Genomic DNA, 11,825 nt, shown 5'->3' on the forward strand with positions numbered 1-11,825 from the left:
AGATTGGGTTGTAGGAGCATTATGTGTATTTTAAAAAGTAGTATATGTGCTTCTCACAAAAAAAACAATAAAAAAAAAAAAAAAAAAAAACAGCATAGTATATGTTATTAAAAAAAAAAAAAACAAAAATCGTAGCATGGTTTTAGGAAACTTTTATTTGAAAGAAGTTGGAATTTTTTTCCTTTTATTTGGTAGAGTAGTTTGAGATGGAATTTTTATAATTTTTTTTAGTGTTTTTTATATACTTAAAGATAAAAAAGTGTGTGAAAATGTGTGTAAGTATGTTTAAAATGTAAAAAACATTGCTCAAGCGGGCTACCAAACAGACCCTTATTTTATGGGCTAAACCGAAGCACAGAAAAAGCATTTTTTGTTTTGGTCTGCCTTTGCGCACTCTATATCTTTATAAGAACCAACTTTCAGGTTCCATCCCTCAAGAATTAGGAATGCTAAGTTCTCTAACTGAGCTTGAGTTATCAACAAACAATCTCACAGGTACCATCCCTGCTTCTCTTGGAAACTTAAGCAACCTAACCACTCTATATCTTTATAAGAACCAACTTTCGGGTTCCATCCCTCAAGAACTAGGAATGGTAAATTCTCTGACAGAACTTGCGTTACAATCAAATAATCTCATAGGTGTCATCCCTGCTTCTCTTGGAAACTTAAGCAACCTAACCACTCTATATCTTTATAAGAACCAACTTTCAGGTTCCATCCCTCAAGAATTAGGAATGCTAAGTTCTCTAACTGAGCTTGAGTTATCAACAAACAATCTCACAGGTACCATCCCTGCTTCTCTTGGAAACTTAAGCAACCTAACCACTCTATATCTTTATAAGAACCAACTTTCGGGTTCCATCCCTCAAGAACTAGGAATGGTAAATTCTCTGACAGAACTTGCGTTACAATCAAATAATCTCATAGGTGTCATCCCTGCTTCTCTTGGAAACTTAAGCAACCTAATCACTCTATATCTTTATAAGAACCAACTTTCAGGTTCCATCCCTCAAGAATTAGGAATGCTAAGTTCTCTAACTGAGCTTGAGTTATCAACAAACAATCTCACAGGTACCATCCCTGCTTCTCTTGGAAACTTAAGCAACCTAATCAATCTATATCTTTATGAGAACCAACTTTCGGGTTCCATCCCTCAAGAACTAGGAATGCTAAATTCTCTGACAAAACTTGTGTTACAATCAAATAATCTCACAGGTTCCATCTCTGCTTCTTTTGGAAACTTAACCAAACTTGTATATTTGAAATTGTTCTTGAATAAGTTGAGTGGTTCCATTCCTTTTGAAATGAACAATCTCACTCACTTAAAAAGTTTTCAAATATCATACAACCAATTCACTGGTCATTTGCCTGAAAATGTGTGCCTTGGTGGATTGCTTGAGAACTTCACCGCAAGCAATAACCATTTTATTGGTTCAATACCAAAATCGTTGAGAAATTGCACTAGCCTTTTTAGAGTCCGGCTTCAAGGAAATCAACTTACTGGAAATATAGGAGATAATTTTGGAGTATATCCACACTTAGATTACATGGAGTTGAGTTATAATAAATTTTACGGTGAACTTTCAACTAATTGGGGGCAATGTCAAAATTTGACAAGCTTGAAAATCTCTAACAATGATATTTCAGGTAGAATATCTCCTAAGCTTGGAGATGCAAGTAAATTGCATTGGCTTGACCTCTCCTCAAATAAGCTATGTGGGGAGATTCCAAAGGAATTAGGTAAGCTAACATTTTTGTTAGAGCTTAATCTAGCCAACAACAAAATTTTTGGACACATTCCTTACAATTTTGGGATGCTATCAAATCTAGTGCATCTTAATCTTGCCAAAAATAGTCTATGTGGCCTAATTCCCGAACTAGGGAATTGTACAAACTTGTTGGTCTTGAATTTGAGCAACAATAAGTTAAGCAAATACATCCCACTTCAAATTGGCAATTTGCAATATCTCCAAAATCTTGATCTTAGCAAAAATTTTCTAACGGGAGAGATACCACAACAACTTGGAGATTTGAAAATGTTAGAATTCTTGAATCTTTCCCACAATGCACTCTCTGGCAATATTCCATCCAATTTTGATCAATTGTTAGGCTTAACCTCCATTGATTTGTCGTACAATCAACTTGAAGGTCCTATTCCAAATTTCAATGCATTTCGTGAGGCACCTATAAAAGTATTTAGAAATAATAAGGGCTTGTGTGGCAATGCCACTGGATTGAAAGCTTGCCCTTCTACAATTAGCCACAACCCTCTTGTTAAAAAGTGGAATAAAGTTATGACACTAATTTTCATCCTTTTGGGCATTGTCTTACTTATATTTATCATTGTTGGAATCACATTATATATTTGCTCAAGAGAGACAAAGACAGAAATTAAACCAAAAGAAGCAAAACATCAAAATATGTTTGCAATATGGAGCTATGATGGGAAAATGGTTTATGAAAACATTATTGAAGCAATGGAGGATTTTGATGATAAACATATTATTGGTGTAGGTCACCATGGAATTGTTTATAAAGCAGAATTGTCTACAGGTCAAGTTGTTGCTGTAAAGAAACTTCACCCACTCTCAGAAGATAGTGTGGTCAATCTAAAAGCTTTTACCAGTGAGATACTTAGTCTAACTGAAATACGACACCGCAACATTGTAAAGCTTCATGGTTTTTGCTCACATCCACGACACTTGCTTTTAGTTTATCAGTTCATGGAAGGTGGGAGCTTGGAAAAGATACTAAACAATGATGAATTAGCACTGGAGTTTGATTGGGTTAAGAGGGTGAATGTTGTTAAAGGTGTGGCAAGTGCTTTGTCTTATATGCATAATGACTGCTCCAGTCCAATAATTCACCGTGATATATCAAGCAAGAATGTTCTACTAGATTCAGAATATGAATCTCATGTCTCTGACTTTGGCACAGCTAGGATTATGAGTTCTGACACATCTTATTGGACTTCATTTGTTGGCACCTTTGGATACACTGCTCCAGGTATGTTACTTAAGCATATTATTAGGGACATTACATTTTTTCACAATTGTATGATTGAAGTAACATAAATTTTTGCATGGACTTACTAACTCCACTTTCGTTAACAACAATCACATCATCTATATGCACACTGTGACTATTGTTGGGTCTTTTGATTTATTAATGTTATTTCAATTGTCATTATTTGTCTTTTAAAATTGGAAAAAGTTTACCTCCAAATTGGTTTTGAGGAAACTTCCTCCAACTAGCTATGTGGCTATTAAAGAGGCCATCTGCATGTACTTTTAGTCACATGACTTTTTATATGAGTTATGTGACTTTTTTTAAATAATACATGTGAATAGTTTTATAAATCACAACTTAATGAATTGGAGGAAATTCCTCCAAACTTTGTCCTTTAAAATTTGTTTAACAACATAATGTTATGTACGGTTGTCACTTTTTGTGCTAGTAGGTTTGGTTAATAATTATAGTATTTTGCTGAATTAGGAATGAAAAAAATATTTTCAAAATCGATCATCTTGATTGGCATTAAAAAATAAAAATACAAGATTGGAGGTCACAACCCTTGATAAATTATATGGTCACCTCCTTTTATTGGGGTCATAATCACTATTACAATAATTTAAAAAAAAAAATGTTCTTTTTAATTTCAATTGTTGAGATTTTAATTTTTTTTACATAGTAATTGTGCATAAATACATCCAACTAATTAATTTGTACTTATTGAAGAATCACATTTTACAGAGTGAGCCTTATTTTCCAACTAGTCAATTCTTTCAAACTAGATATAATTATTTGGTGAATAGTTTAAATCAAAATTTTGCTCGCCCTACCTATAATACTCCTAGGTTCAAGGACATTTTTTTTAACATAATATATAGGTAGCCCCACCCCTTCTCTCTCTAAGAAAAGAATTCCCATTTTCTTATTTAACCTTCAAATTTTAGCAGAATTCAATTCCTTTAGTTGCTCCCTCCACAGCTCCACCTAATTCCAAAGGAATTTACTATATGAATAGAAATGTTACTACAAACTTGCTTCTACAAAGTGAAAGAATAGTAAAATTCTTATCTTTTACTTTCAGAACATGCTTACACAATGGAAGTAAGTGAAAAGTGCGACGTTTATAGTTTTGGAGTAGTCACATTAGAAGTAATTATGGGAAGGCATCCGGGTGATTTGATCTCATCATTTCTAACAACCTCATTTGCATCATCGGCCTATGATGTGCTATTAGAAGATGTATTGGATCAACGGCTTGCGCTGCCTAATGGGCAAGTTGCAGAGAAGGTGGTTTTATTGGCAAAGATAGCATTGGCATGCTTGCACAACAGTCCACATTCTCGTCCGACCATGCAACAAGTTTATCAAAAGCTATCGACTTGGAAATCCCCGTTCACAAAGCCTTTGCGCATGATCACATTAAGAGAGCTCGTTGGTCTTGAAAATTTGATGTAAGCCACTTGTTTGTGTACATTCGATCCTCGTGTATAGTTTTAAATACTTATAAAGCTAAAACTTAAATAATAAAATAAATAAATAAATAACCCACAATTTGCATGATTGTGCATTTCCTCTGTAGTTGTTAGCATTGAGCTTGAATCTCTACTCTACTATGGGGCCAATCTAGTACTGCAAGAACATCATCTTCAACCTGTCCAAGCCTCCATCTCTAGTCCTATCCAAGCGCAACTAAGAGCTTCAAACTTAAGGGAAGTTGAGTTCTTTCTTGTCTTCTTCTACTTTACTTTTTCGGTCAAAAGCTCTTAAGGTGTGAGGAACCAAACTGGTCAAGGTCAATCAGAACATTGTCTTCGAATTATTCTGGTGTGTTCCTTTGGCTCCTTCTATTTTATTTATACTTCTTATTGATTTTTTTTATTTGAGATTATTTCTATGTGAGATGTCGAGAAATTAGAGGGTGAGATGGGGAAATAATGGAGGCTTAGTTTTTGCTTATTATGTCAACATGAAGTCACCCCAATTTTGTGAAAAGATTCATATTGGATTGTACTATATATTCTCCTAGATTTACCTAGTGTGTAAAAAAAATTAATTAAGATTTTAGCAATTTCTCTTTTCACTATTTTGAAGGTAGAAATTTATTACTTCTGTTGATACTAGTCATGAGATTGTAGCTAGAAATTTATTATAGGTTTGGCTGTTGTATTTATGTATTGGCCTTTTGGAGCTATTCATTAATAGGATTGTTTGTTTTATTGGTTTTGGACATATGGTTTCTGTCTTATTGCATCAAGAAGCATTCATGGTTTCTCAATCCATTTGAAATCATTCATCCACTACTCCAACCATAGTGTAAAAGTTCATCCTTCATCCACCGACATAATGACATCCCTTTCAAACAAACCTCTCTTCAACCAATTCATTTCATCTCTAGTCTTCTTCCTCCTTGTTGTCATCATCCTTGATTTCATTTGTTCATCCACTGCTTTTGTTTCCCCTGTAACTTCTCCTTTCGTTTACACTAATAATAAGGTTATCTTAGCAGAAGAAAGAAAAGAAGCAAAGGCTCTTCTAAAATGGAAAACCAACCTTCAAAGTAAAAGCCAGTCTTTCTTGCCCTTTTGGGCTGGAAGCAATCCTTGCAATTGGGTTCGAATAAATTGCAACAAGTTTGAAAGCGTCACCCATCTAAACCTTTCAAGTTACAGTTTGAGAGGTACATTTCACAATCTAATCTTTCAATCGTTCCCCAATCTATGCAGTGCTGACCTTTCTTCCAACTCATTATTTGGAGCCATCTCCTCAAATATTGTTCACCTCTCTAAACTCTCGGTTCTAAACCTTTCTTATAATCAATTCGTTGGGAGAATTCCTTCTGAAATAGGTCAATTGACAAGTATTCACATCTTTTACCTTGCTGCAAATCATAAGAGTGGCCTTATCCCTTAAGAATTAGGAGGATTAACTTCTTTGAATGAACTTGATTTATCGTCAAATAATCTCATAGGTGTCATTCCTGCTTCTCTTGGAAACTTAAGCAACCTTACCACTCTATATCTTAATGACAACCAACTTTCTGGTTCCATCCCTCAAGAATTAGGAATGCTAAGTTCTCTAACAGTCCTTGAGTTATCAACAAGCAATCTCACAGGTACCACCCTACTTCTCTTGGAAACATAAGCAACCTAACCATTCTATATTTTCATGTGAACCAACTTTCTAGTTCCATCCCTCAAGAATTAGGAATGCTAAGTTCTTTTAATGACCTTAGGTTATCATTCAAAAGTCTCACAGGTACTATCCCTACTTCTCTTCGGAACTTAAGCAACCTAACCACTCTATATCTTGGTAAGAACCAACTTTTTGGTTTCATCCCTCATGAATTAGGAATGTTAAGATCTCTTACTGACCTTGAGCTATCAATAAACAATCTCACAGGTACCATCCCTGCTTCTCCTGGGAACTTAAGCAACTTAACCACTCTATATCTTCATGTGAACCAACTTTCTGGTTCCATCCCTTAAGAATTAGGAATGCTAAGTTCTCTTAATGACCTTAGGTTATCATTCAACAGTCTCACAGGTACTATCCCTGCTTCTCTTGGAAACTTAAGCAACCTAACCACTCTATATATTGGTAAGAACCAACTTTCTGGTTCCATCCCTCAAGAATTAGGAATGCTAAGTTCTCTTAATGACCTTAGGTTATCATTCAACAGTCTCACAGGTACTATCCTTGCTTTTCTTGGAAACTTAAGCAACCTAACCACTATATATCTTCATACAAATCAACTTTTTAGTTCCATCCCTCAAGAATTAGGAATGTTAAGTTCTCTGACTAACCTTGAGTTATCAGCAAACAATCTCACAGGTACCATCCCTGCTTCTCTTGGAAACATAAGCAACCTAACCACTTTATATCTTCATGCAAACCAACTTTCTAGTTCCATCTCTCAAGAATTAGGAATGCTAAGTTCTCTTAATGACCTTAGGTTATCATTCAACAATCTGACAGGTACTATCCCTCCTTCTCTTGGAAACTTAAGCCACCTAACCACTCTATATCTTGGTAAGAACCAACTTTTTGGTTTCATCCCTCATGAATTAGAAATGTTAAGATCTCTTACTGACCTTGAGCTATCAATAAACAGTCTCACAGGTACCATCCCTGCATCTCTTGGGAACTTGAGCAACCTAACTACTCTATATCTTTATACAAACCAACTTTCTGGTTCCATCCCTCAAGAATTAAGAATGCTAAGTTCTCTTAATGACCTTAGGTTATCACTTAACAGTCTCACAGGTACTATCCTTACTTCTCTTGGAAACTTAAGCAACCTAACCACTCTATATCTTGGTAAGAACCAACTTTCTGGTTTCATCCCTCATGAATTAGGAATGTTAAGATCTCTTATTGACCTTGAGCTATCAACAAACATTCTCACAGGTACCATCCCTACTTCTCTTGGGAACTTAACCAATTACAGTATTTTAAATCACTAATTATGTAAAACATTGTGTCTCTAGTCGTATTCATAGCTGTCAGCATTGTACAATACACGATATGTGTCGTACGATGTAAGTGTTCATGAATCGTCATAAAATTTTGTATTGTAAATGTTCATGAATCGTCATAATATTTTAAATCATAAATTATGTAAAATGTTGCATCTCTAGTCATATTCATAGTTGTCAGTATTGTACGATATGTGATATATATCATACGATGTGTATCGTATCATGTACAAAAAATTCTGTATCGTAAGTGCTCATGAATCGTTTGATACATAGGTGTGTAATGTATAAATCATAAAATATAAGTGAATTTTACGTATGATGCGTAGATATTGTTAGACTTTTTTAACACAATTATTGGGAATACAATTTCTTAGACTTTTTTAAAACAAAAAATTATTGGGAAATTTAATTGAGTCTAATAAAATAACATGTCCATGAGTTTTTTCCCCCCTCTTCTCTTTCTCCTACAAAATTTGGACTATACACATGACAATTCACTTTCATATTTGTAAATTTCTTTTTTATTCTATGAATAATGTATCAAATAAAAATATCATTATTTATTATTTTTTTTTATTATTGTTATAAGTCTAAAAAGTTAGAATGCCGAGAAAAAATATAAAGAAAAATTTAATTGAATGAAAACAATACAGTAAATGTTGATAATAATGAAGAAAATGTCAATGAAAAAATAATTTTGCAAAATGATGAACATGATAATAACATTGACTTAGATGGAGTTGATTAGGCAAGATGATGAAAAGAAATTATTATTTTGGCTCATATATAATGTATTATTACTTCTGAGTTTAATGAATTTGAATGTGTATGTTATAAAGTTAATTTGATTTATTAAGTTAGCTTTGTTAAATATCATTACATAAGTAATCATTAAATTTCTCAAAAAAAAAAAGTAATCATTAAATTGGTTATTAATTGAATATATTCCAAATTTATAATGAATATACCTTTTATTTATGTATATTTATAATTTTTTAATATATGTATATTTATAATTTTTTATAATTATATTGGGTGTTCGTGTATCTTACAATACACGATATAGAAAAATCAAAATTTGATTCATGTTTTGATAACCATGTTCTTATTAATGTTATTTCAATTGGCATTGTTTGCCTTCAAAGAGGCCTTATTGAAATTCGTCACACTACATAATGTGATGTATAGTTGTCACAATTTGAGCTAATCGGTTCAATTAATAATTAGAGTATTCTACTTATTTATTGATGAAAAATATATTTTTTGTAGCATCATGATTGGCATTAAGGAATTTGGTAGTTGCAATCTATGATATTTTATACAATCACTTCATTCTTTTGTATTTGTGATCATAATTACAATTAAAATTTAAAAAAAAAAAAGAAGTAATGTTTAAATTTCGTTAAGATTGTAATCTATTTGACCAAGTCTTTTTCCCTTCTTCTTTTTTTATTATTATTATTATTTTTTAATTTTATTTGGGGAATCCTTTTTGATGAAGTTAATTGTGCATAAATACCCCAAATAATTCATGGTTAAAGAATCACATTTTACTTCATGAAGCTTTGTTTTTCGCCAAGTTCTTCAATTTTCTCTTCGATAACATGTCTTGGTGTTATCTTGTATTTGCATCTCTCTTCTCTTACTCTTTGTGCTTTACATTTATTGTTTATTGTTCATGTTTATGCACTAGAGTAGTTTCGGTTTGTTATGCTTCATTTACTCTTGTTCCGCACTTAGATAAATTATAGTAAAAACAATTAAGCCGTAATTTAAAATTGGATGTCTAAACAAGCATTGTTTCACACTAATTAAGCTTTCAATAATCACAATTACAATAAAAAAAAAAAAGGTTATGTTTAAATTTAGTTAAGATTTTAATCTATTTGACTAAGTCTTTTCCCCGCTTTTTTTTTTTTTTTGGAATCCTTTTAGATGAAGTTAATTGTGCATAAATACCCCAAATAATTCATGGTTAAAAAATCACATTTTACCGTGAAGCTTTGTTTTCTAATTGTACAATTCCTTCAAACTGTATAATTATTTCCTATACGGCCTAGGTTCAATGCAAAGTTTTTAAGATGACATAGAGACCCACCCCTGCTCTCTCTAAAAAATAAAAAAGTATTACCCCTAAGGGAATTACTACTGGGTCTTAACTCATGATCTCATCCTCCATTCCATTATTTAGGAAGGAGGAAGTGCCACTTGAGCTAGAGCTCGGTTGGGACCTGTCACCTGCAAAATATATACTTATCAATAATTGGATTTTGGAATAGAACACTGAACCTACAGAAATATATTGAAATCTTTTTGAGTAAATTACATATTTGATTCTTAACCTTTAAGTTATATGTCAATTTGGTTCCTAACATTTTGGTATTGTGTCAAAATAGTTCTTACCGTTAAGTGATGGATGAAAAATACTAACATGGCTAACGGCCAAATTAAAATATTATTTTTTATGCCACCTGGACTTCCACACAAACTACCACATGGTAATTAAAAAAATCAACATTTTGTAATTCACTTTTACTCTCTCTGTTGTCTCTCTCTATTGGCTCGGCATGCATGACTGGAACTCTGTAAGCCCCTTTAATGTTGCTTGCCACCGCCACCATCGACGGTGGTCTTTGAAAAAAAAGCTCTCTTTTTTCTTTCTCGGCCTCACACAACTCTCTAAATCTAGTTCGAACCACCATGTGAGCTATCTTAAATCTGAACGTGCAGTTGTTCCCCTGCTCTTTCTTATGTGGGCTTTAAAAAATTTAGCATCAGCTAGTAATTCCCTTAGAAGTTGCCTCCCCCACCTAGTTCCAAAATTCTAATAGTTTCAAGAGTTTAGGACTTTCAGCTTAACTCGTAGAGTTGTTCCTATATCAATATATATGTTAGCATATATTACGAATTTGTGTAAACTTAAGAAGTAGTACATGTACCACAACCAAAAGATTGTGTGGTAAGTTGAATTACTTGGTGAAAGTAGAATATAACTATGATATTTTACTTTCAGAGCTTGCATATACAATGGAAGTAAGTGAAAAGTGTGACATTTACAGTTTTGGTGGAGTAGTCACGTTGGAAGCAATTATTGGAAGGCATCCGGGCGATTTGATCTCATCATTTCTATCATTATCATTCTCATTATCATCCCATGATGTGCTACTAGAAGATGTATTGGATCAACGTCTTGCACATCCTATAAATAGAGTTGCAGAGAAGGTGGTTTTAGTGGCTAAGATAGCATTAACATGCTTACACACCAGTCCACAATCTCGTCCCACCATGCAACAAGTTTATCAGAAGCTATTAAATTGGAAATCTCCTTTCACAAAGCCTTTGCGCATGATCACATTAAGAGAGCTCATTGATCTAAGGAATTTGAATGAAGCTTCATAAGTGTTTACATATCTCATGTATGGTTTTGCTATTGCACAATTTATTAATAAGTTTCTCTCTGCTAGTGAAGAGTGGTCCAACCCTCTCCTAGAGTGTAGAACTGGTGTCCCTTCTTCGGAAGGTGTCTCTGTCCCTTAAGGTAACAAGTTTACCTTAAGGCTTTGTTGGGTTTTTTTCTCTAGGGACTCTGGGAAACAGTTAATAGATTAGGATGGAAGAACTCACGAAAACCTGGAACAGCCTGACCCTCTCGGAATGTGAAGGAGAAAACTTCCGCATTAAGGAGGAGCAGGCGAAAACAGAGTTTATTTTAGCAGCGAAATTCCTGACTAAAAGAGCTCTCAACATAGACGCCATTGCTAAGACTCTCACTCCCCTTTGGAGATCGAAAAATGGCTTTAGAATCAAAAAGGAAAGTGACCATGTGGTTTTATTTTCATTTGACGATAAGAGCGAGATGGAGAAAGTTATGGAAGCTGAGCCTTGGAGTTTTGATAAACGTCTAATGGTTTTGCAACGGTATGGTAGGGAAATGGACGTAGGTGATATGGAGTTTAGGAAGGTGACATTCTGGGTGCAAGTTCACGATCTTCCAATCAGATTCCGGACGAAAAAGATTGCTGAACAGCTGTGTGAAGCGATTGGAGAGGTGAATGTAGGGACTGCTGAAGCGGAATCAGAGGGAGATAATTTCATGAGGGTCCGGGTTACAATAGATATCACCCAACCCTTGAGTAGGGGACGAGTGGTCTTACTTGACAACGGTAAGGAACTATGGGTACACTTCAAGTATGAGAGGCTTCCAAGCCTTTGCTTCTGGTGTGGCTGTTTGGCGCATGAAGATAGGGACTGCGAGCTGTGGGTGGAAAGTGAAGGAAGCCTCCTGCCTGAGTCACAGCAGTTCGGCCCTTGGTTAAAGGCAGCACCATTTGTTCC

General features: G+C 34.1%; 1 protein-coding gene and 1 pseudogene across 6 annotated transcripts in view; both read left to right on the forward strand.

The window, feature by feature from the left end:
- Positions 1 to 400: 400 nt before the first annotated feature.
- LOC136065403 (probable leucine-rich repeat receptor-like protein kinase At1g35710) overlaps positions 401 to 11,825 on the forward strand; it is a 17,815-nt gene continuing 6,390 nt past the window's right edge. For 5 of the 6 annotated variants that reach the window (XR_010627029.1, XR_010627032.1, XR_010627030.1 and 2 more), the window contains exons 1-3: positions 401 to 3,006; positions 4,094 to 4,463; positions 4,592 to 4,836. Coding sequence is in view for 1 of the 6 variants with exons in the window: in XM_065768550.1 (XP_065624622.1) it covers positions 447 to 3,006; positions 4,094 to 4,463; positions 4,592 to 4,598 (2,937 nt within the window). In the remaining 5 variants the exon portion in view is untranslated. Of the gene's footprint in view, positions 3,007 to 4,093; positions 4,464 to 4,591; positions 5,077 to 11,825 lie in introns of those variants that run through there. The other variant, XM_065768550.1, reaches the window with a different exon arrangement.
- Positions 5,356 to 8,022, forward strand: LOC136065401 (probable leucine-rich repeat receptor-like protein kinase At1g35710; annotated as a pseudogene).

The sequence above is a fragment of the Quercus suber genome, unplaced genomic scaffold (genome assembly GCF_002906115.3).
Source record: "Quercus suber isolate HL8 unplaced genomic scaffold, Cork oak 2.0 scaffold_957, whole genome shotgun sequence".
Taxonomy (NCBI): Eukaryota; Viridiplantae; Streptophyta; class Magnoliopsida; order Fagales; family Fagaceae; genus Quercus; species Quercus suber.